This window comes from Anolis carolinensis, chromosome 1 (genome assembly GCF_035594765.1).
Source record: "Anolis carolinensis isolate JA03-04 chromosome 1, rAnoCar3.1.pri, whole genome shotgun sequence".
NCBI lineage: Eukaryota > Metazoa > Chordata > Lepidosauria > Squamata > Dactyloidae > Anolis > Anolis carolinensis.
This window is the reverse complement of record NC_085841.1, coordinates 79,816,859-79,843,615: the sequence shown is the minus strand read 5'-3', so window position 1 is coordinate 79,843,615 and position 26,757 is coordinate 79,816,859. Positions and strand designations below refer to the sequence as shown.

At 40.8% G+C, this 26,757-nt stretch overlaps 1 protein-coding gene across 5 annotated transcripts in view; it reads left to right on the top strand.

The window, feature by feature from the left end:
* The window catches only part of utrn (utrophin), a 456,383-nt gene that overhangs the window by 336,031 nt on the left and 93,595 nt on the right, over positions 1-26,757 (top strand). For all 5 annotated transcript variants that reach the window (XM_062977769.1, XM_016998724.2, XM_062977776.1 and 2 more), the window contains 3 exons: positions 8,002-8,270; positions 10,961-11,107; positions 13,748-13,826. In XM_062977769.1, coding sequence (XP_062833839.1) covers positions 8,002-8,270; positions 10,961-11,107; positions 13,748-13,826 — 495 coding nt within the window. The remainder of the gene's footprint in view (positions 1-8,001; positions 8,271-10,960; positions 11,108-13,747; positions 13,827-26,757) is intronic.

Here is a 26,757-nt window from a genome sequence, read left to right as displayed (position 1 = left end):
TGCACTTAAACCTATTTTTGGCTCTAGTGTTTAGTATCTTGAGAACTTCTTTCGAAACTCAAGCTAAGATCTGAGGAGGATTCATCATACCATTGACATGGAAGCCAACCATCTGTGACTGCCTCATACTGCATGCACTGCAATCCAAATCTTAGCAAGGTTTGTTCAGAGTCTTTGCCTTCTGAACCCAAAACAATATGAGTTGGTCAAGATTACCATTGAATTGGAGGGGACATTGACTTGTCTTCTCCAATTCCTTAAAAATGAACCAAAAATGAAATTTTAAGATATATGACATAACTTGTGGAAGTGTTGTCTGTGCCAGTGTGCTCCTGAGTGGTCAGGAAAGTCAAGAATTACCTCCGCCCCTCTGTCATTGACTACATCCAGTGCAAGCTCCTCTTAGAATTTATCATTTTATTCCAGAAAGTATGGAGTTGGCTGTTCAGTTTGTGAGGAAAATAAAATGTCCCAATACTCTGAAGTGATATAGTACTGTAAGAAGACCAGAATGTTATTCCACTATTCTTAGCTTAGCTCTGAAATACAACAAGCCCTCCACATTTGTGGGTTTAACTTTCACAGATTTGATTAGTCACATATTTGATTAATATGGTCTCTCTAGGTATTGCTAGGTGCTTCGTTGTGAATCTGTGGTCAACTTCTGGTGAAAGTTGACCATAGAGTTGTGCAGGAGGGCTCAGAGTTACCTAGAAAGAGCTCTTCGCTCTAGTTACATTGGAGGACTTAAAAACTCCTAGCGACATATTGACACAGCCAAAAGAATAGCAATTTTAAAAAGATGGTTCGTTTTCCACTGTGTCCCTCACTCCAGCGAAGGGGTTTCCTTATTTGATATCCTTTGAAAATTGACACTTAAATGTTTCTTTTCACTTCATTGCTCTTAATTGTGTTCTTTTCCCATCTATCTTGATTTTTAAAAATATAGTTTTAAAAATTGAAACTTTTACTATTACTTTCAGTTTTACTTTATCTTTTGTGTGATCCCCTGCATAAAGGCAGACATGTTAAATATTGTAGATCATTTCAAATTTCCTCTTACATCAACAATATACAGGCAGTCCCCAAGTTGTGAATAAGATAAGTTCTGTAGGTTTGTTCTTAAGTTGAATTTGTATGTAGGTTGGAAGAGGTATGTGTTTTAAGTGTAACTCCACACACACACACACACACACACACACACACACACAGTTTTGGATAACATAGGGAAGGGTTCACACCTCTGTGACGTTTGTCTTGCTGTCTGTACCCCTGTTCAGAAGATTTCACTTCACTTTATGTCCCTATAATAATTGAATTTTGGAAAATTTGGCCTCTTGTGGAAACAAGGTTTGGTGAGAAAGCTTCAGCAGATACCCCTTTTCCCCATGATAATAACTTTCAGGAGTGAATTTTGAAATGTCCTTCCAAGGGGTAGATTTCTTTCATTCCCTGTTGTCTCACCCTGTAGTTGTAGTCCAGTTTCATGGTTGAGAACAAGCTACTCATTTTGCACAGAGGGCTCTTGTTAATTATGGAAAATGGATGGGTGGAACTAACACAGGATTTGAAATAGTAACTCTGTTGGACCTTCTTATTGAGGGTGAAAAAAATGGTGAATATTTCTTTCACTAAAAGTATGCTTCTTTCTTGATCTTCACAAAATTCCATTCCTTGCCACTCGACATTGCAGAATACTGCCAGAATTCTTCAGTATCCAAGCCCAATTTTCCAGAATCCTGCATAATTCTATGTACCTTCAATTGTTAAAAAGAAGGAATTGTTTTAGAAACAAGCTTATTAGCACTTGGGAAATCTCCATGATAATGGCAAGTAATTATGCAGTATCAAAGGTTATTTTGATAGATATGTCCTAAATTAAGCATTCACCATCTGCTCTGCTCTGTAATTACAGGTGCAAAAAGCACAATAAATCATAAGAGAAATGTATGTTAGAAGTGATTTACATGCATGTATTTTATTTATGCTGGGCAACATCTGGCATGGCTGCATATTTCAGTTTTAAAGAACAGAGTCACAGTTGCCATAGGGCAGCATTTGTTATGGCATGTTTCATCTCCAAAGGTTGCTTTAAAAGTTTTATAACCAAATTTATTGGGAGTGATTACAGCAAAAGCTCACACCCACACAAGATATTAAACTATTACAAATCTCACCTTAAGCTATTTTTGATTCTCTGGGAGTGCTTATATGCATGGCATGGTCTTTACGTTCGATAGTTGAATGCCAAAAGCCCTTATCCTTAGGTCAAGTAAAGAGATTTATGTATTTATTTGAGGCACTATTCTATACAGAAAAATCAACATGGAAACATGTCAAAAACACATATTAGGGGGCACCCTCTAGGGCAGTGGTACTTTGGACTTCAGCTCCCACAATTCCTAACAGCTGATAAGTTGGCTGAATTTCTGGGAGTTGAAGTCCAAAACAACTGGAGAACCAAAAGTTGGGAACCAGAAGTTTATTTTTCTCTCATCCCCATGATAGTGCCTTTCACTTTCCAAAAGTGTGAGTTTCCACCCATCTTTAGCAGGTTCCAAGAGCAGAGGGCAGGTGGCTCCCCACTTTCCCAGTTCTACTGCAGGGAGAAATTCCATCAAAGATCCTGACCAGTGTAATTACATATATTCAAAAGAAAGCCAAACCATTCTTTAATTTGGTATCCACTGTGTTTGGTTTCAGGATCCCCCCCTCTCCTTGGGTAACAAAATCTATGAATCCTCAAGTTCCATTATATGTAATGGTTCAGTAAAATGATGTCCCTTATATAAAATGTCAAAAGTAAGATATGCTTTATGGATTTTAAAAAACATTTTCAAACCATGATTGGTGGACTCCATGATGCAGAGTCCATAGATCTGGCAGGCCTACTTTAACTGTCAATTAAACTTTTTCAGGCTATGGGATGCATTTTATTCCTTGTTTACCAAATACATTTCAATATATTCTATCTACCTTTGCAAGACCTTTGGCTGATGTGCCTCAGAGGAAGAGACTGGCTTTTGACTGCATGTGGGTCTGTGAGAAATGTATATGGTGCAACCACATTAAAGTTGCTGGAATTAAATACTACAGCTTAATGGAAGGGAAGGACTAAAGCACCCTTCTCTTTTCTGATGTCCTCCAGATATTTTGGTTTACTCTTCTAATAATGCCTTAAAGTGGGCTGTGATGACTGGAGCTGGTGGAATCTGAAGCCCAAACAAATGAAAAGGTCCAGCTTCAATCACACAGTTTAAAGGCCAGAATTAAAAACTGCTTCCACTCTGTTGTCTAACCTTTTCCCACCCCTTTTCCAATGGCCATGACTACATCATCATTGTAACTGAAGAGAGAACTGTGTTATCAGAACTACAGCTGACAATTCCCTTCACTATAACCTATATTTTCAGTGTAACAGCACTGACCTAAGGATTTTTGAACCACTGAAAGTTGAGCTGCTAATTAATGACCTCTACAAAACTCTCCCAGTGGCTGAGTGCTTCAGAACAGACAGCTGGAAGATCTTCTTTGCCACAATGTTTGTCCCCAGCATCAAGAAGTGTGCTAAAGATATCATTTTTAGTGAACCAACTTCCAGCACATTAGAAATATTTTGATTGGAAGGTTGCTAGATTGCAAAAGTGTGGTCATGAGGTCATGCTCAGTTTTTCATGAATGCACATATAAATTCCAGTAGTTAGGATATTGTAAGTTCTGCTTATGTCATACGGAGCTGCTGAATAGGATACCAGTCTTTGCATCTACTGTAGGAAACTGCATTTAACCCATATTAACAGTATTTAAATAATACTGAAAGTGAAATTTATTTATTTATTTATTATTTACGGTACTTTTACTCTGCCTTTCTCAATCCCGGAGGGGGACTCAAGGCGGCTTCACAACATGGCAACAATTCAATGCCTTTAAAAACATAGTACAAAAACAACAATTTAAAAGTAAAACATTAAAATACAGTTAAAACCATTAACATTTGACTCTGAGCAACAGAGTAAATCACGTGATCTGTAGGCATATTCCAGGCCGTTCCATTGGTCTGTTCCGTATCTTTATATCTTTATATCTATTACTGCACCAGATTTCCGAAGGCTTGGTCAAAGAGCCATGTCTTCACTTTTATGTGGATGATCAGGGAGGGAGGGGGCTGATCTAATCTCCCCAGGGAGGGAGTTCCATAACCAAGGGGCCACCACTGAGAAGGCTCTGTCTCTCGTCCCTGCCAATCACGCCTGCAAGGAAGGGCAGATAGATAGAGTCCACTGCATTCAGACTGCAACATGAGATAGCATGTTATCTTCTTTAATAAAAAAATGGATTGATGAACAGAAACCTTTTCCAGTTTTTTGAGATGGTGAAAATATAATCAGCATTGTTTTTAAAAAATCATATCACATAAAGAGAAGAAAGCAATTTGTATATACTGTTTTTTTCACACCAGAAGCGATTCAGGTTGCTCCTGACAAAAAACAAACAAAACATGACAGAAGAACTCTAAATTAATTCTGCCCTTCAGATGAGTTCTTACTATCTGAGGAAACCTATTTTAATTACTCTACTGTGGAAAGCTACAGAAGATAAAAAAAAAACTTAATGCCCGGGGTTAAAACCATGCCCTCTTTCCATTTCACTCCTAGTGCAGAATTTGGAAATCTTGATTTTTGGGCTACAGATCCCATGGCTACAAATCCCAGAATGACTTAGCCAGGATAGGATTGGCCATGTTGGCTTGGGAATTCTAAGAGATGTATTCAACACAGTAATGCCCCCATGCTTTGTGTGTTTGGTTCTTTTCTTTTAGATTGTGCTCAGCCCTAAATTAAACTCCAAAGTAATACTCAAATATGTACTAAAGATGGATCTACTTTAAAACAGTAAAAAAAGAAAATTATGGAAACATACTTAAACTCAAACTGAAATGAATGTATTTGTACACTGTGTTTTTACAATGTGGCACTGATGTGTCCACTTTGTAAGCTGCTTTGAGTTCCTTTCGGCATGAGAAGAGTGGGGTAAAAGTATAGTAAATAAATACATGAAAACCGTGGGCAGGTCTACATGCTTTAGGTCACTCTTAGGACATTGCCTGGCCCCAACATTATGACATGGTCATTATGAGCCAGTGCATAATGTCTTTTCCTCTTCCTTGCATTGGATAAACTTAGAAACTGACTTTTTAGATTGGAAGTTACTTCATTTTTTTCTCTTAGCTCAATAGAGTCTTAGAAATAAATTGACACTCCTCATCCATTCCCCTCCCCCATCTTCAAGATGCTTTCTCCTTTCAAGTGCCATTCGCAGAGAAGCTGCTGCTAAGGACCCCCCCCCCCTTCCAATCTGTGAAGCTCTCATTTTGTATTGTTAAGTAAATGGGTTCCTGGTTATGCACAAAGGTAATAGATGCCCACAAATGTAGTAATTGCTTTAGCAATGTTCAGTTAACAGGTATAACGTAAAAACTCATATAGAATAAAATACAATATGTTCAGAATTCACAATTGTAATAAACATAATCCATACATCAACAATGACTGTAGCTCAACAATATATGTTCTATATATAGTTGTTCACTTATTCAATCAGCTCATTGTGCTGAAGAGCAAGTAGGTCACAGTAGATCACGACCGGTTTCGACTAGGTCTTCTTCAAGTGAATTTATCTGGGAAAATTATAATGAATTAACCAAAAACATATAACATAACCACATAAATGTCATTATAAATTTGACATAGAGACTTACAATAGTACATTCATATGTATACCCTTTATGCTCCTCTTTCTAGTTGTGTTTTTATGTCTTCTTCTCTCTCTTTTTTTTTAGAGTGGGTCTAAATAAAAGGAACAAACAGTGGCTATAACATAATTTAAGATTTTTAAGTTTCAATTAAGATAGTATCTTATTTATATACTCACAGTGTTGATACTCTGCTGGCTCTTGGTTGATTCTTATAGCGAGTATAAACTGTTATTTGGTAACCTCACAATATAATGGGAAGTTTTGTCATCAGGTGGGATGATTTCAGGTAGCATTTAAAGCAATATGGGGTTACTGAGTATATTAATATATGTGTTAATCAACACTAGATGGTGCTGGTGGTTCTCCCAGTTTGGTTGGAATTTATAGTGTGGTAAGAAATACCAAGTACAGATTCACATGAAGTAATTATATAAATTATGTTCATTAAGACCTCGGGGGTGCTCAGTTTGTAACTTAAACACCCAGTATGATTCTCTTTGTAAGAGTTTGATATTGTAATCCATGTCAGAAGTTTGTGTCACCACTTCTAATATGTGGAATTTAAATGAATCTGGACTGTGTTGGTGATCATGAAAATGTTTGATTCCCTCGACAGATTCCTAATTCTGCTTTTATGTTCAATGATTCGTGATTTTACTGACCGTTGAGTCTGACCAATATATGCTAAGTTGCACTCGCAAACAATCATATATATAACTCCCTTCGTACTACAAGTAGCAAAGTATTGTATTGCTCATGGAGTTGAAAATTGATTACCTGGATTCTACTACTTTTTGTTTTTTCTTGCCCTGTTCCTCTCCAGTTCCCAACTTTTGGTCCTCCAGGTGTTTGGAACTTCGACTCTCAGAAGCTTCAGGTACCTTGGCTAACTTTCAGGAATTCTGGGAACTGATATCCCTTATACCTGGAGAATAAAAGTTCAGAACCACTATTCTAAACCATCTTGCATGGCAATAGAAGTTACATCTTAAGGGAAGATGTGGGCCTGTAACAAATACTGAAGTTTTCCCTCTTCTGTATGATTTTTAGTCCCTTTGTCTGATGAACAAACCAGTGGACCTTCCAAAGTTTGCATGATGTACATTATTTTGTGCTTTTTTAGTTAACCCAAAAAAGATATAGCTGTTTTGTGAATGTTATATTTTGTTCTTGCCTCCCTGCCCCCCCCCCCCCCCAAGTGCTTGTCAGCACTTCCACAGGGACAGCTATTCAAAGCAGTCCCATTGTTAAGATCTCCTCCTTCATCTTGGCTTTCAAGAGGTGTCCTTTGGATTTAGAACCATACCTTAGAAATGTTACCTTTTGAGATTACAAGTCCTAGAATCTTCCAGATATCATGGACTTTGGTCAATCCAGTTAAGGGATTCCAAGGGCTGAGGTACCAAAATGACATTTCCAAGCTCAATTCAGAACAAGGACATAGAGAAGGGTATATTCCCATTTTGAAGGGAATGGGCATTGTTTATGGAGTTTTCTACACACTTGGGATTTTAGCCTCCATCTCTGTCTTTTTCATAGACATTTTCTTTAAAAAAAGAATGCCTTTCCCTGATCACTCAAAGCGAAAGCAGAAAAGAAGTGTTGAACTTGACTTTCTTTCAAGACAAGCATTACTGAGCCTGCCAAATTATGAACTCAGAAGAAATATCTCTAGTATTTGTGTTATATATTTCTAGTGAGCAGTGTTAAATATGCATGGATTAATAGTTTTAATTTGTCTGTTATTGTTAGGAGTTAATATGACAAGTAGCATTAACATCCCCAGCTTTTTAATATGTTTCTTCAATTAATGCTCTTGTTTTCTGATTAGTGGCAGGCAAGCCGCTTCTGCAGTAAACAGATATTTTTTCTGTTATTATTGCTACAATAGCATGGAACACTCTTTGCAGGACCTCCAGTATTTCCCTTTCCACTTTTCCCATATATTTAGTCCAGATCCCATTGACGTATCAAAGCAGTTGGGTTTTAATTTGATACTTGCTTGTTTGAACAATCTTCATGAAAAGCCCTTCAGCTTTTTCCCTTGTGAATTTAATCTTCTATTGAGAGTCAACTCAATGAACACTAGCAAAGAAAGGCTGTTTCAGACCACAGCTTGATACAACTGAAAACACGTGTATTGTTAAAAGGGGTATGTGAGGAGCAATGTATCTTTTCAGTTCTACATAAATCCTTATTCTTTCAAAAGTGCAGTAATACTACTAATAAAAATAATTTCATTACAGAGTTGACCCCTGAAGAAAAAGCACAGAAGATTGCCAAAGCGATGCGTAAGCAGTCTGCGGAAGTGAAAGAGAAGTGGGAAAGCCTTAGTTCTTGTGCCAACAGTTGGCAGAATCAAGTAGAAAAGGCGTTAGAAAAACTGAAGGATTTGCAGTGTTCTATGGATGACTTAGATGCTGACTTGAGAGATGCAGAGAATGTGAGAAACGGTTGGAAACCTATTGGGGAAGCATTGACTGACTCATTCCAGGATCACATTGATAAGACAACAGTAAGCACATACCTCCTTTTGAATATAATGCACATTCAACTAATGAAGTGGTTCCCAACCTTTGGGCCTCCAGGTGTTTTGGACTTCAGCTCCCACAGTTCCTAACAGCTGGTAAGCTGGCTGGGATTTCTGGGAGTTGAAGTCCAAAACACCTGGGGGCCCAAAGGCTGAACTAATGTATCTATGAAAATTAAATGCTAACAGTGCAAAGTCATTTGTAAAATCCTAACTGTTTGCATTCCCTCCTATTCTTTTGTCCAGAACAAAAGGCCTGAATCAATAACATAAATGAAGCAGTTATATTTCATGTCCTTCGCCATGAAGAAATGCACAATATAACAATATAATTTTAAAACATATTATTTTTAGAAATGGCGTTATTGTGGCAGCTGGGGGCATAGGGTAGTAGAAGGCAGGTTGAGGAAGTTTGACATGGGTCCAAGGGGGAACAGGTAACTAAAGGTATCTAGTGAAACTGCTTCCTGGGTACATTTGTCTAAAAAAAAAAAACCACATTGGCTTGACATTCCAGATGCTTAGGAAAGACAAAGGCATTGTTATTTTGGAAGGTCTGTGATGGGGAAAAGATTTTGATTTTTGTATCAAGAGTTTGTCATTTCAACTATAGTCCTGTATTTCTCAAGCAAGCAGCACCCAACAGCGTTTGTCCTTTTTTGTTTGATGTTGAATGGAAATGTAGAATATAAGCACAGTTGCAGACTTTCAGTACCAGGAGATCTTATGGTTACCTCAGCATGAAGAAGCAAAATAATTCTGCTTTGTCTTTGAACTTCCAACATGTTCCACTATGCAAGCATAGGCTTTCATATGTCATAGTGCTATAAGCTCAGAATCATAGCTGACAGAACCTAAGGCAGAAAGTTTACTGTGATAGAATTCTGATGTTATTGGGTATTTTAGAACTGGAACTAAAGCTTATTATCTGTCCTTTTATAGATAAAATGGAAAATAATAAATTGGAATGTTTCAGGGTAATGTAGCATTACACGCAAATGCACTACACTCTCTCCATGTGTCATTCTTGTTTTCAAATAAAGTTGAAGCTACGGTGAATTCAGTGGATTGATTTATAAACCTACATTGTTTAATTTATATCTCCCCTGTTGCTGAGTTAAATGTGATATAAAGACTCCCCCATTTTAACATAAATATACAAGAATGCTCACTATGAATGCCTCTTTCTTTCTACATTAAAAAGGTAGTTGTAATGACATTTGTATAAAGGAAAGGAAAGCTTATGATGTTTTCATCATGTGGAAAACAAGAGCATTTCTGGAGGATTATCTTGGTCTATTGTCAATTTCAAAGTCAAAGTGAAAATTTGGATTAACCAATCAGCAAATAAAAGTAGAAAAATATAGTATGTTGTCGAAGGCTTTCATGGCCGGAATCACTAGGTGCATTTTCTGGGCTGAATGGCCATGTTCCAGAAGCATTCTCTCCTGATATTTCACCCACATCTATGGCAGGCATCCTCAGAGGTTGAGAAGTACCTCACAAGCTCTGAGGATGCCTGCCATAGATGTGGGCAAAACATCAGGAGAGAATGCTTCTGGAACATGGCCATACAGCCCGAAAAATACACAACAACCCAAAATTATAGTAGTTTTGTGAACTTTAGCTAATAAGCAAACCTAATTTTTTTATTTATGGAAGCAGAGTGTTACCACTCAGTATAGTAACTAAGAAAAGATGTTGAATAAGTTGAACTGCAGTGAGTTTTGACACCTAGGGCTTATTTACACGAATCACTTAAATCCAAGACCAGTCTGGAGGAGCAGTACTCTGGACTGGCCCTGGGGCAATTACACTACACATTTCTGTTCAGTAGCAGCAGCAGAACAGAGGCCAGACAATCCAGCGAGGCTGAAACTGGTTTGGCCCCACTGGACTGTCACCTTATCTCAGTGTTGCCGCTGCTGGACTGCCATGGAATTCCAGAGAAGTCCTGACCATTGCCTGGTACATTTGCTGATATCAGCAAAGATGCCCATGCAATAACCAGGATCTCTCTGGAGCTCCATATCTCTTTGCTGAAGGTGGTACAGAACCAATCCAGCTCTTTAACCTGTGCCATGAAGTTCAGAGAAAGGGTTATGGTGGCACTGGCCTGAGTAGACAGTGATTCCACAGTTTGGATTAGAGCTGGTTAAGCTGTCCACACTAATCATGAAGTGCGGGGCTGCTCCAAAGTTCCACCATAACCCCATAGCATTGAACTATTTCTCATAACATGGGGTAAAACTGTGTTAACCGATTTTACCCTGCATTGTGTATTAGAAGACCCTGTACAGTTAGGAGTAATTTCGTGTTGAGTTTGGAATTTAGGGCCAATGTAGAAAGGCTCCAGGTGAATATGAAGAACTCTATGATTTATTTGACTCATTTTCCTCCCTTCATTACATAATTTTGGTGACACTTTATAGGTATGGAAACCATATTTGAAAAAAAAATTAAAATGTCAATCTTAAGTAGAAAACTTTCTGCATTTGCGAGTTATGTTTAGAAGTTACAGTAAATACCACTTAAACTTATCCAGAGATGTGGTCACTGAATAAAAAGTTTCATAGAGACAGAATGAATGAGTGTGTTTGCCTGTGTTATATAACAGAAGGTGACTCTGCTTATTAAGGTAATTTATTGAAGCTAGTGTGTATTTTCTGTTCTAGGTATTTAGAGAAGAAATTGCACCAATCAGCTTGAAAGTTAAAGCTGTCAATGATTTATCCAGTCAGCTCTCTCCACTTGATCTCCACCCATCCTTAAAGATATCACGGCAACTTGATGATCTCAATATGCGCTGGAAACTTTTACAGGTATCCTCTTCTCCACAGTGGATTAGGAGTTGGCAAAATGCTCATCTTATGCTTCTTTTCTTTTGCAATATGAGTCAGTCCTTTATTGATTGATTTGTTCTCTAAGACTTTTTTATACCCAGCTTTTCAGCTGGAAAAGGTACCAGAGAAGCTTACATACAGCTCTATCAAAATGAGGTTGCCCTCAGAGTTTAAAACAAACAAACAATATCTGACTCACATGGCTATGAGAGGAGAAAGAGGAAGCTATAAACCAATATGCTAGTGATGACGTATGAAGTCCTGTAAGGCTTGGACCCAGGCAGTTTGAAGGATCATATTTCCTTATATGATCCTATCCAAGCTTTAAGATCTTCTGGAGTGGCCATTCTCTTTGTCCTACCACCTTCATATTGGCTGGAAACAAGGAAGAAGGGCTTCTCAGTAGGGGGAGGGGAAATGAGTTTTAAAGGCCATTTAGTGTGTTTACTGTATTTTAATTCTGTTTTTACCACAATGTTACTCTTTAATTTTCTTTCAACTTTTGTATTGCTCTTTTTAAACCAGGTAAATTGTAAGCTGCCATGAATCCCATTCTTGGGAAGAAGGTGGAAATAAATTAGTATCAATCATAATCACATTAAAACTCAGCTGTCAATTCTTAATGTTTTATTTAAAATTACTAGCTGTAAAGATGGGAAGCAGGAGAAAACTTAAATCTCAGGTGCTGATTCTTAATGTTATATTAAGAATAAGTGTCTGTAATACAAAAGTAATGCAGCTGGAATTGTCAGTCTGCTTATCATAATTAGCTGCCTTAGAAAAACAAAACAAAATACAGTGGAAGAACATTTTTTCCAACAGTGGAAAAGGGGCAATCTGACATGAATTATTCTTCCTTGTTGCTCCACTTCACTGTTGAACAAGAAACATCTCCCTAAATCAATTTTCATTCTTTTGACTGCTATCCTGTTTTGTCACTTTGTTTCACACTATATTTGCATGTACATATTCCATATATATAGTATAGTGTTCTAGAATATCATCATAAATCATGATTATTAGCAGTTGCCATTTATTTATTTATTTGTCCCCCCCCCCCTTTCTTTTTCTCTCTGTTTCTAAACATACCAGGACAATGTATAAAGCCAGTGAGTCTACTTACACTACCACTGTTTCCTTTTGTCCTGTGCTTATTCTGTCGTATGGCAAATGCATCTGTGTCTGGTCTGGCTTATGTTGAATGATATAGGCAAGTAGTCAGAAAGAAGGATGAACCTTAGTTTCTAATTAAGGCAGAAGCTTTTCCAGGATGGGCTCAGAATTGTCTGCTTTCTGTCAAGTTCTGGGTCTGTCATGGGTCTGCCATGAGATTGGTGTAGTCTCATTTAGCAGCATGCTCAGGCCATACTTGGGCCATTTTGGATATCCACAAGAATACTTTGAGGTCACTTCTAACCTAGTTGATGCATTTTAGGTATTAGATACAGTTAAGAAAAAAGTTAAATAATAATAATAATAGCAACAACAATGAATTTATTACCCACCTCTATCTGCGGTTCGAGGCAGCATACAACATCATTAAAACAAGAGATAAAACGCTATTAAAAGACATAGAGCAAAATACACAGGGTTAAATACAAGTTAAAATCAATTGATAAAGTACAGATTAAAATTTACAACTTAAATTGTAGTATCTCTGCTTTTCATCATTATAAGGCACAGCAGGATGTAGTGCTACCTGGAGTACCCTCTTTTTTATAATATCAGATTTTACGTGGAGTCAAATTGATTCCTATGCCACTCCCAAAACATTTCTGCAGTTGGTCTTGAAGAAACTTTAGTGGGAATTTATTGAACTAAATTACAGCCTTATATAATTATTCTGTCTTCGGAGTCTTGCCAAAGGCTTTGTGTACATCTCAGCTTAGTTCTGTTTGTTTCCTTTTCTGACTCAAGGCCAAATTTCAACCTCAAGAGGGGAAAAAATAAAGTGCAAAATGTGTGAAAGCTGGGGAAATGCTCCTTTATCTTTGACATCTGCTACCTGCAGAGTTTTGATGTTCTCTGCAGAGAAGTAGTGTGTCCTTTGAGATGAAATGACTAACATTTCAGAGACATCTGTGTGTTTCTTGCAATGTAATTTTGTATCTGGAATGCCTTATGGAGATTTTTATGCCTTACGGAAATTTGACTGAGCAGCCCGGCTCCCTCTGGATGTGCAGGAGCAGTTTAATTAGTAAATCAGGGGGATGTCTGCCCATCCTTTCAACCAGCAAAGCAGCATGCTCCAAAGTGATTCCTTGTAAAGGCAGCTGTGAGATCAATAGACTAAAAATGAGGCATGCTGACTGCAGACATTTAGACAAGGAAAGAGGAGAGGGAGAAGCACACGTTTCAAGGGACAGTATTAGTCACTGTGAAAACCTTATTTGTTATTGATTTGCATTGCTTACAGAAAGATCATTAGGAACTTGTATTTAAACATTAAAAACAAGACGGCAGATGTAAATGGACAGTGTAATCTGCAGTATGTCTAAGGTCTGTTTGCTAGCAATGATCGCAAAACATTGTTTGTAATATTGACCATTAGAATGGCTGGTTTGTGTAAACATCTCAAATTATTTTAACATTTTTTCTTCTATATATTTGTACACACAGATATCGGTAGAGGATCGCCTTAAACTACTACAGGAAGCACACTGGGATTGTGGGCCTCCATCTCAGAATTTTCTTTCCAGTAAGTGATAATAGAGCATGTTGTTTCTTACTACAGCCTTATTCTGACTAGAGTTTAAGGAATGTTTGTGAGAACTTGTCTGGCTAATTTATTCCTGGCATCCTGTTATCTCACATAATATGTTTAAAATGTGTATGATCAGGATCAGACATTCCGGTAGGATAGTGCATATTTGTCTAGAGCAGATAGATACTTCAGTGTATCTGTGCACGCATGCACATGTGGACCTGCTGTTGATATGGTTGCATTCCTCCAAAAGAGAAGATGTGTGGCGGGGTATAAAAATAAAATCATCATCATCATCATCATCATCATCATCATGTGTAATTTGGGAATACAGTACTCCTTGGTCTGTCTTTGTCATTGGAGGCCGAAATAGACTATGGTGCCCTTGGTGCCAATTCCAACTCTTACACTTAGGCAGGGTAACAGCCACAGTTGTGCATGCACTAGTAACTTCCCAGTTAGTCTACTGTAATGTATTCTGTGTGAGGCTGCCCTTGAAGATGACTCAGAAGCTAGAGTTTTAAAATAAAACAGCTAGATTGTTGATAGGAGTATCATAGAATCATATAATCACAGAGTTGGAAGAGACCTAAGGGCCATCCAATCCAACCCCTTGCCTTGCAAGAACACATACACAAAGCACCCCCAATAGATGGCCATCCAGTCTCTGCTTAAAAACCTCCAGAGAAGCAGACTCCACCACATCCTAAAATCTGTCCCACTGCCAAACAGCTCTTACCATCAGGAAGCTCTTCCTAATGTCTAAGTGGAATATTTTTTCTTGCAATTTGAATCCATTGCTCTGTGTCCCAGTCTCCAGAGCAGTAGAAAGCAAATATCCTTTCAAATATTTAAACAAGGCTATCATGTCCCTTCTCAGTCTTCTTTTCTCCAAGACAAAGTATGCTTCTAGTATTAAGATATGAACTGCCTACTAGTTTGCTTTCCACCTGAATTCATAAAACTGGCTGGCAGTGATGTTCAAATACTAAATGGCTTGGGCCTTTGATACTTTACCTTTGATAGTTTTATGTCAGAACCCTGCTACTAGAGCCTGGATGTGGCTCTGAGTTTCAGGGTCACTGACATTGATAAGACACCTGCGGCTCAGGACTTGGAGAAGAAACGGCTGCTGGACTTGGCGGGGAATTTGCGCGGGGTTTTACTGAGCGGGAAGAGACTGTTCAAATGAGGGGGAGGGTATATAAAGGAGGGTTGGCCGTAGTATCCCATTCTTGGCTTTTCTGATGTTCATGTTTCCTACAGTAAAAGTTCCTGGTGATACCACAGAGAGTCTCGTGTGTTCATTCAGGAGCGGCTGTGGTGAGCTGACACAGAAATATGGGAGGAAGAGTTGAAGCGAGCGTATGGAATGGACAAATGGTTACAAACTAACAAAGAAAAGGGAGAATTGTGTGGGGATTTGGTGTTTGTAAATAAGAAATTGTATATTCCTGAATGTTTAAGACGAGAAATGTTAAGGAAGTACCATGATAACAAGGGTGCGGGTCATCTAGGCCCCACCAGGACTATTAAACTGTTGGCCAAACAATGCTGGTGGCCCGGAATGAGGAAAGACGCCAGGGGGTACGTCACGCAGTGTGAATTATGTGCAGAGGGAAAAACACCACCGGGGAAGCCCCAGGGGCTATTGCAGAAGGTGGTGGAGCCCATGAGGCCATGGGAATGCGTAGCCATGGATTTTGTAGGCGAACTACCCCCCAGCAGAGGCCACAGATACATTTGGACAATATTGGACCTATTCTCAAAACAGGCACACTTTGTGGCCCTGCCAAAACTCCCTTCAGCTGAAAAACTTGCTGATTTGTATGTGAAGCATGTATATCGCCTACATGGGTGTCCCGACAAGATAATTAGTGACCGGGGAGTCCAATTTACTGCAAAATTTTGGGGAAAATTCTTACAGCTGTTAGGAGCAGAAAGGAACCTGAGCTCGGCCTTTCATCCCGCGACCAACGGGGGGGTCGAACGTACCCAACAGACACTGTGCCAATTCTTAAGGATGTACACCAATTATAGACAGGATGATTGGGCGGACCTTCTTCCGTTTGCTGAGATGGCTTTTAACGGGGCCGTACATTCGGCCACAGGTCGTGCCCCATTCGAAATAGTATACGGACAGGAGGTGGCACCTTTCCCCAGGCTACCCGAGTGGAAGGAAGGGGAGGGCCAGACCGACGAGGAATGGCCGGCCAAAATCAAGCAAGGGTGGCAAACCGTGGTAGAGGCATTGCGGGAAACACAAAAGAAGTACAAGCTCTTTGCGGATCGTAGGCGCCGAGAGGGGGACAAATTGGGCGAAGGAGATCTGGTTTGGCTGAGTACAAAAAACCTGAAATTGGGGTTCCCATCCAAGAAATTGGCTCCACGCTATATAGGGCCATTCAGGGTAGCAAAAAGAATAAACGAAGTGACCTATGAGCTGAGGCTACCAAAGGACCTAGGAAAGGTACATCCGGTATTCCATTGCAGCCTGTTAAAAAAGTATAAAGGAACTCTGGACAGCGGAGAACAATAGTGGTGTTTAATCTTTTCCTTCCAGGACGAAGGGGAGGAGGACGCCATGTCAGAACCCTGCTACTAGAGCCTGGATGTGGCTCTGAGTTTCAGGGTCACTGACATTGATAAGACACCTGCGGCTCAGGACTTGGAGAAGAAACGGCTGCTGGACTTGGCGGGGAATTTGCGCGGGGTTTTACTGAGCGGGAAGAGACTGTTCAAATGAGGGGGAGGGTATATAAAGGAGGGTTGGCCGTAGTATCCCATTCTTGGCTTTTCTGATGTTCATGTTTCCTACAGTAAAAGTTCCTGGTGATACCACAGAGAGTCTCGTGTGTTCATTCAGGAGCGGCTGTGGTGAGCTGACAGTTTTACCTGCCCAAAACTGAAATTTACAAGAGGGGCCTGCCATGCCTGACTAGTGGAAACAATACATCACACAGGGAGGTGGTAGAAGGCATACTTGTTTTTGACATCTTATTTAGAGAATGTCCTCATCTCTGAGAACTAATTGCCACCAGTGATGATTTATTTTAAATGCTAAGTCAACATACTACTTTTTGTAAAGTCTTTATATCCCATACCTTCCTTTAAACATGTACATCTATTGGTTTTAACTATTTTAGCTTTCTCTGCCGTTGTAACTTGATAGCCTATTTCATATACTCTTTAAATTGGTTTATTATTAAATTATGTTATTGTTTCATTTTCTGTGATGTATTTTCTTTGATTGGTGTCCAGAGATCTAACAGTAATGGGCAGGATAAAAATAGTTTAATAAATAAATTTAATGAAGAAAGAATAACAAATAAAATAGTTCTGTGGTGTTTGTAGTTGTGAGATACACTTCTGTACTGATCAGATGCCAAGTATTTCTAGGATTTCAGCCAGTACCTGCATTCCTAATAACTTGTACCATTGGAAATATAGAGCAGATTGATTGTCATTCATATAATAGCCTATGGGGCAGAGCCATTAGGAAATGACAGTTCAAAGATGTAATGGAATAATTATTGAAGTTTATTTGTCCCAATCCATTTGTCTAGGTATACATTTCTTTACCTCCTTTCTTTCCATCTGTCTGTAAGCCTGGTCTGGTCTTTTTGCTCAGAAACTACCCCAAATTTATCAAACAGCAGTACAAAATTCTACTTTCCAGGGAATACTACCTTCGCAATATACACAGTTGTCCACATACACATACATTCACAATGCTTAGAGGTGCAGGACCCCTGTGAAAGTGGATAAACGTCTTCCCTCACTCCTCAGCTGCACACCGTCTTTGATGCTGCTATTATGATCCCTGAGGGACTTGCTTGCCTCCTTGCCTCTAATTTGTCTCTCCCCATAACTGGTACATATGTAGAGAGGCTGGGCACCATGAACAGAAGGTGCTTGGGAAGGCTGCCAGAGTAAATGCAGAGGGGTCATTAGAAGTGTATGGTGAATGGAAATCCCTTCTTTACCTCCTCTTGAATGCTGCCACCATGACCCCTGATGGACTCATGGGTTTTCTTTGCCTCTTACTCCTACTGCTGTAACCCACATGGAGTCACCAGGTGTATCAAAGGAAAGCAGCCTGAAAGGGCAGCTGGTGCTCATGTCTATGAGAGCTGCATGATGGGAGTCCACAAGGAGCATATAAAGAGTGAGGCTTCTTCGATCCCCTCTGGGCTAGCTAGTGGGTGATCAGAATATGAGCTTTATTGGCAGGAGGAGGCAGAGGCCATCTGAGTGTGTCATCCAATTGGGAGCCATTTAGCTCAGTCACCTTCTTAGTCTTCATCAAGCTGCCCACTCACCCTCTCACTCTTCATCCTTCCGATCACAAATAGGTTACCCCCCACCACCCCAAGTCCAAGGCTGCAGTCGCCTCAGGCTGGGGTTTCATGGTATTGACTATTCTTGGTACCCCCCCCCCCAAACTTGTGGCTGTTGTGTGTGAATGTGCATGCAATGGCCATGGGTAGGAGGTTGGTGGCAGCAGGGGTTCTTTCTGTCATCTCTTACTCATGCTTCTCATATGTTCTTAACTGCTTGAAGAGTTTCATTTGTCATCCATTAAGGCTTCTCTTTCTTTTTGACTGCTAATAAAGTCATTTTACAGCTTTCTCTGACAGTGGCTTCAGTCCAGAATACTTCTGGCTTGAGTCAGTTATGCTTTATGGTCCAAATCTAATTTTTACATTAAATTTAAATTCTATAGAAATATTCTCCAAGTTGTAATTTGGCACTGTGATTGGTTTAGTGTTCTTCTTTATTTTTTTTTAAATTAGCAGTTCATGATCTACACCAGTGATTCTCAACCTGGGGTCCCCAGATGTTTCTGGCGTTCAACTCCCTGAAATGCTAAAAGCTGGTAAACTGGCTGGGATTTCTCGGAGTTGTAGGCCAGAAACATCTGGGGGGCCCAGGTTGAGAACCAGTGGTCTATACTAAAATCTGCTCCTGATCTTGTTTTTGCATGGAAAGTTGAATTCTTCCATCTTTTGCTTCTGGGTTATGTGCTCCTTTGATTGCTTTTGCTATAGCTTTCCTCACTATTCATGCTACCTCATTTATTCTTAGTCTTCCATTTCCTGAGTAAAACTGTGTGTAATTTTCTAACTCAGAATGTCTCAACCTAAATATTGCAGTGTTTATGCATTCAATGTATTGTTTTACTAAGTCTAGTTTCCCCTGATTCATTCTTCTTTGCACACATCAACAGCTAGATGTTCTTTTGGCTTCAATCCAATTACATTATTAGTCATAATGCTACTCGTTGTTGTCCTCAGTTCTATCCCAACAGCTAGTTGAGCACCTTAACCTGGGAATGTACTCCAGTTGCATTGTGGATTGTCTCATCATAGGTCTTTCATGGTAAAATATTTTCCACTTTGTTTTTGGATGAATTTAGACAAATTAGGATCCCTTATATTATTGAAATAAGTCAAAAGCTGCAATCTGAATTAGTCCCTGTATCAGTGTTTCAGACTTCAGCTCTCATAATTGCTAACTGCTGGTAAACTGGTTGGGATTTCTGGGATGATTCAGACTCATGGAAAGCAATGACAGATGACTTCTTTCCTCTCAACAAACAAAAGCTTCTGTCTTGCTAGTTTGAAAACTTGCACCTGTCGTATATAACCTTCCTGCAGATTCAGCTGTCCTACTGTGGCTTAAGAGTAGGGAGGTTGAAATAATTAAGAGATCTTTGTTTCCACACACCCCTGGTGTTTTTTGTTTCGTTTTGTTTTTTGCAAAAATAACATGCAAACATTATCTTAACTTCCTTTATTACCCAGTTTGCCCATCTGTGGCTGCGGATAATGGTAAGGCTGCCAAAGTCCTGCTATTCTGGGAGTGGACACCATTGATCTCAATGGTACTTCTGAGGAGATGTCTCTAATGTGAGACACTAAAACAAGTGTTATTGGGGGTTGTTTCATATCCTAGTAGCCTAAGTTGATGTCAGCTGACTGATGCTTACTATATAAGAGAAATACGGAGGAAATGTATTTATTTACAATACTTTTACCCCACCTTTCTCGGGGGGGGGGACCCGGAGGGGGCTCAAGGCGGTTTCACAACATGGCAACAATTCAATGCATTTAAAAACAGAGTACTGAAGTAATAATTAACTAAAGTTCCTCTTTCTAACTTAAATTTGAGGCAAGCTTGCAAACACTAATTAGAAGGAACTTTAAAATTAATTAGCATTAATTATAGTGGCTTGTTCTGACTCAGATGTAACACTCAATCTTCATTAGGACGCATAAGCAGAGGAGGAAGAATGATTGCTCTTATAGTATACTGTCCTGCTCACTTCAAAGGATCAGTCTGAACGCAGATCAAAGATAGCTGCTCTCAAACACAATCTTTATTGAAGAATACATGACTTTGGAAAAGTCAAGAATGACTTAATGTTTACATACAACTATTTTTATAACTTTTGATGCTACGTAATACCACACGTAAATATCATCATCAAGTCCCACCTCCAATATCACATTACTACCATTGTCACACACTAAACCAATTATAATTGTTTACACTTTCGGTTCCCAGTTCCCAGGCGTATTCTATCTTCTTCTGCCAGGTGCTTCTGGGATTGTTTATGTTATGACTCCCAGTTGCAGGGCTGAATTACCAAAGCCCTGTAACTGGGCTCCATGACATGGTGCCCTCCTTTTCTTCGCCCTCCTCTTCGGTTCTTTCTTCATCACAAATCTGAAATAAAACAATAATTCTATGTGTCCATTTTGTCGAAAGTACCCATATATTTTTTCAGTAAGCTACGATGGAAAACAGGGTGTATTTTCCCTAAACTCTTTGGCAATGCCAACTGGAAAGTCACTTCGTTGATAACACCCTGTATTCTAAATGGTCCAATATATTTAGGGCCCAATTTTTTCGAAGGTAGCCCCAGTTTGATGTTTTGAGTACTTAACCACACTAAATCTCCTTTCTCCAATTTATCACCTTCCACCCTCTTCCTATCTGCGAACACTTTATACTTTTTATGCGCTTCCTTTAAGGATGCAGTCACTTGACTCCAGCATTCCATCATTTGTGTTTTCCATTTCCCCCCTTCTGTTCCTTCATTCTCTGTCCATCTTGGCAGCTGGGGCATAGGCTGTATTTCATACCCGTAAACTACTTCAAAAGGGGTTTTGTTTGTTGCTGAATGTATAGTCGAATTAAAAGCTAGTTCTGCAAAAGCCAACCACCGAGACCAGTCATTTTGTCTCATGTTAGAGTACATTCGAAGGAACTGCCCAAGTGTCTGCTGAGTACGTTCTACCGCCCCATTTGTCATGGGGTGAAAAGCAGAACTTAAACTCCTTTCTGCTCCTAGCATTTCCAAGAATTTTTCCCAAAATTTCGCTGTGAATTGTACTCCTCTGTCACTGACTACTCTACTGGGACATCCATGCAGTTTGTAAATGTGGTTTATGTACAATTCAGCTAGTTTCTCGGCTGATGGTAGTTTCGGCAGTGCTATAAAGTGGGCCTGTTTAGAAAACAGATCTAATACTGTCCAAATATAACGATGTCCTTTGCTAACTGGTAGTTCCCCCACAAAGTCCATAGCTACACATTCCCAAGGTCTGGTAGGCTCTGCTACTGTTTGTAATAATCCCATTGGTTTCCCTCCTCTCGATTTATTTCTGGCACAATCATCACATTGAACCACATGGTTCTTTATGTCCTTCCTCATCCCTGGCCACCAGCAATGTTTTGCTATTGCTTTTGTTGTTTTTGTAATCCCTGTATGACCAGCGCTCTGGTTATTGTGAAAACGATGCAAAATCTTGATCCTTGATGTTGCTGGGATATATAGTTTCTTGTTCACAAACCAAAATCCCCCCTTTTGCTCCCCCTGTTCTGCATTGGATGCGATCCACTGGTCTCCTTCATAAGACTGTTTCAGTTCGTTTCCCCAATTATCTTCCCCGCCGAGTTCAATCATAGCAGTGTTCTCTTTTTGGGTTTGTGCTCTTGTCCTGACAGCTAAGCCCCATTGTTTATCGGAGAATATTGTTCCCTCTTTTGCTGCGGTTATTCCTTCGTGTTGAGGCATGCGTGAAAGGGCATCTGCCAAGACATTCTGCTTCCCTTGAAAAAATTTTAATTGGAAATCGAACCTGCTGAAGTATTGTGCCCATCTAATCTGTTTGGGGGACAATTTTCGAGGAGACTTTAAATACTGGAGGTTCTTATGGTCAGACCAAATTTCAAATGGGATTCCGCTTCCTTCGAGAAAGTGCCGCCAGCATTCTAAGGCTTTTAGTATGGCTAGTGCCTCTTTTTCCCATATCGGCCAACATTTTTCAGTTTCGCTGAACTTCCGGGACAAATATCCACAGGGTTTTAAGTTCCCATTTTGATCCTTTTGCAATAGTACTGCCCCATACGCACAGTCTGATGCATCGCAATGGATTATGAACGGGCTCCTGATATCGGGGTGTTTTAGAATGGGTCCCTCTGTGAAGCATTTTTTTAGTGTTTCAAATGCCTTTTGGCATTCTGGCGTCCAACTTAGTTTGGCGCCAGGAGCTTTTACTTTTGCTGTCTCTCCTTTCCCTTTTGTTTTTAAAAGTTCAGTAAGGGGTGCAGTTATTTGCGCGAAGCCTTTTATGAAGGATCTGTAAAAATTTGCAAACCCCAGAAACGATTGCAATTGCCTCCTTGTTTGAGGCACTCCCCATTCTTTTACATCTGATACTTTAGCTGGATCCATAGCTAACCCTTCTGGAGATATCCGATACCCCAGAAAGTCAATTTGAGTTTTATTAAATTCACATTTGGACAGTTTTGCGTACAGCTTTGCTTCTCTTAGTCTCTGCAAAACTTCCCGGACCAATTTTACGTGCTTTTCCTTATCTTCAGTCACAATCAAGATATCATCAAGAAATATGAATACCCCTCTGTACAACAATGGGTGCAGTATTTCATTTATAAGCTGCATAAAGCAGCCGCCTCCATTTTTTAAACCAAAAGGCAAAATTTTATATTCAAAATGGCCGAATGCGCAGGAAAATGCAGTTTTCCAAGTATCCTCCGGTTTGATCCGTAATTTATGATATGCTTCAATTAAATCAAGTTTAGTAAATATGCTCCCTTTCTTCAATACGGTAATTAAATCCTTTACTAAGGGCATAGGGTATTTATTGTCCTTAGTAATTGCATTTAGATTTCGATAATCAATGCACAATCTTAGGGAGTTGTCTTTCTTTCTCCTGAATAACACTGGGGCCCCGAGAGGAGAATTGGATGGCTTAATGAAGCCTCGCGCCAGGTTTTTATCAATGTATTTCCTCAATTCCTCCTTTTCCTGCACAGACATGGGATACACTTTTGGTTTTGGTAAGTTTGCTCCTGGGGTTATTTCAATTTCTACTTCTACATTCCTTTTGGGGGGTAATTTACTTGCCTCTTTCTGATTGAACACATCCACAAAGTCTCTGTATTCAGGTGGCAACAGCTGTGGGTCTATTTCACCTTCTTCATCTCCCTCGTCCTCCTCTTCTGCAATCTTGCTTATCTCCCATTGTGTCTGCTGTTCTTTAAATGCTAGACTCTTTCCTCTCCAATCTACTTCAGGATTTGCCTGCTCAAGCCATGGTATCCCTAATATTACATGGTATGTGGCAATAGGGGCTATCACAAAGGATATTCTTCCTTCCCATTTGCCTATCTTACATGGGACCTCCCGTATTTCCTTGGTAGATACTTCCCCAGTTGCAACTGATCCGTCTAGCTGAGAAAACGCAATTGGGGAGTCAAGCGCCATCTGCTGGCATTTCAACGCTCCTGCTAATTCCGGAGTTATAATATTCCTGGAACAACCACAATCCACAAATGCCTTGCAGGTGGCCCGATTCTCCAGCCCCGAGAGGCAGATTGGCACTACTATCATGCGTTTGTCCCGACTCACCAATTTTTCTGAGGGTTCTGGGGCTTGCACCTCCTCCTCCGCACGCCTCCCGGTTGCTGGCTTGGGCTTTGAGGGTTTTAGCGGCTCCCCCTTCCGGGCCCAGCATTCTGCTGCTCGATGGCCCGTCTTCCCACACACAAAGCATCCCGGTTTAGGTTTGTTGTCATCTCCTCTGGAGGGAATTCCCGGCCTCCCTCCGGGTCTTTCCTGCTTCCTCGTCTCTCCTCGACCTCTCGCCACCGGTCTTTGCTGGCCGCCGCTGCTCCTGAAGCGCTTTACTTGGGCCAGGGTGGATTCAACGCGCCCCGCTAGTTGAATCCATCCCTGGAGCGTTTCGGGGTCGTCTCTGTGCGCCGCCCAGCTAAAAATCTCGGGGCGTAGTCCCTCTTTAAATAATTCCACTTTGGTCACTTCAGACCACTCCGGTACCCTTTCCGCGAGGTGGAGGAATTCCTCTGCGTACTCGGGCACCGTTTTGTCCCTCTGTTTTATTCCTTTCAGCTGGTCTCGAGCCCTCAATTGCTCTAGCCGGTCTCTGAACCGGTTTTCCAGTGCGGCGAGGAAGCGGGGCACTGACCTCAGGCATGGGTCGCGTCTGGCATGTAATTGCACATACCAGCTGGCCGCTCCTCGCTTTAGTGTGTTGCCGATGGCTCGAACCCTGCTTGCTTCGGAGGGAAATGTGTGTGCGTTGTCTTCCATGTATCCTCTGATGCTAATTAGAAAAAAGTTCAGTTCATCTGATTCCCCTCCGTATTCTAGCTTGAGATCTTCCCTTCTTGGCATCCATTCAGCGGCCCGTTGGTGCTGTCTGGGAGGCATGGGGAAGGGTTGCATCGGGTTTCCTTGGATGGCCCTTTGGAACACGCCGCGCCCCACTCCGGTGGTCATTCTGCGCGGCTCCCGAAATCCTGCCGCCGCTGTCGGCCCTTCACCCCATCCGCATATTGGCCTCGTTGTAGCCCCCGCATCTCGCCTTTCCTCATCGTACGGCACATCCTCCTCCTCTTCCTGGATCTCCTGCTGCTCTCCGCATTCGTCTGCTAATCCACTGGACCCGATCCCTGGCCCCAGTGGTCTTTCTACTCCGACTCCCATTCGGGGGGTTGGGAGTTCTGTTTGGGTTGGCGGCCTCAGAATTCCCAGAGTTTGCTGGCGCTCCACTTCGCGCGCCATTCTGTCCCGGAACTCAAGCTCTTGCCAATATTCCTCGTCTCTTGCCACCGTGGGACTCTGCGTTGAAGCTCGCTGTCCCCTTTGGCTCCAATCATCTCCTTTGCTTGGCTCTCTCTCGGCGCCGTATCGGATGTGCTCTTTTTGGAGATTCTCTTCCAATATTGGCACTATTCTCCCCACGGTATCCGACAGCCTGGATAAATGAGTTTCCAGGATGGATAGCCGCAGGGCCACGGTCTCCGGCATGCTTCCTCCAGATCCCCAACTGGTTTCTGCCGCCGCCGGAACGCCTCTTCCCCCTCTGGGAATCCTCTGAGTCACGCCGTCCGGCTTGGGGTACCCCGTAGAGGAAGCTATGGCTTGCAATGTCTCTCCTGCCAACGGCCGAGCTCCCAGCGGAGGCCCCTTTGCTCCGTCATGGCTTTGATCTCCTTCCCTGCTCATTTTCACTTCACTGCAAAATTGCAGGAGGGTGAGAACTGGATTCTTGACTTAATTGTCCTGCTCACTTCAAAGGATCAGTCTGAACGCAGATCAAAGATAGCTGCTCTCAAACACAATCTTTATTGAAGAATACATGACTTTGGAAAAGTCAAGAATGACTTAATGTTTACATACAACTATTTTTATAACTTTTGATGCTACGTAATACCACACGTAAATATCATCATCAAGTCCCACCTCCAATATCACATTACTACCATTGTCACACACTAAACCAATTATAATTGTTTACACTTTCGGTTCCCAGTTCCCAGGCGTATTCTATCTTCTTCTGCCAGGTGCTTCTGGGATTGTTTATGTTATGACTCCCAGTTGCAGGGCTGAATTACCAAAGCCCTGTAACTGGGCTCCATGACAGTATACCAGATCTATGTGTTTGTATAGATCTAGGTGGTACCCATTATCTACATGTCGTTTGGCTCACATCAGTTGACAGTATTAGACTTGGTAGGCAGAGAGTTCAGATGTTCAGCAGCCTGGTTATTTAACTTTTTAAATTAAATAATCCACTATTTTATTTATTTATTTACAGTATTTATATTCTGTCCTCCTCACCCCGAAGGGGACTCAGGGTGGTTCACAATGGCAAACATTCAATGCCATTAGATATACAGCATACATAGACAGACACAGAGGCAATTTAACATTCCAGCTTCTGGCTTCATGCGGGTATGCTCAATTCCGGCCACAGGGGGAGCTACCGCTTCACCAGCCACTTGTGACACCAAGTCCTTGATGGAGTATTTCCTCATTCTTCCACACGCTGCTGGAAGATTTTATGGTATCGTAAATTAGTTAAATTAGCCTCCCCGCATAAAGTGGTACCTAAATTTTGTACTCAACAGATGCAACTGTCTTTCGGGCTGCATAGGTCAACAGCAAACCAGACTATTAATGTTCGGGAGCTTATTCCGACCTGGGCTGGCTTCGAACTCATGACCTCTTGGTCAGTAGTGATTTATTGCTGCTGGCTACTAACCAGCTGCGCCACAGCCTGGTCCTACTATTCTGTAGGCTCAGAGCAGTTTTCAGCAATTCTTATAATTCAATGCTGAGGTTTTGCTTTCAAGGAACTCAGAAACTGAGCAAATCAAATTATTTGCCAAAATAAATGATACTGAACAAATAAAAAGACATCATCTTTTTTAAAATAAAAAGGTTAGAAGTTTATATGTCATCGTAAAAGCTGTGACTCCAGAAAACTATCAAAATGGTATGCAGCCATTTGCTAAATAATGTAAATTAATGGCTTAAGACTTAGCAGAATCTTCTTCCAAGATTGATGGGAAATAGATCTTGAGT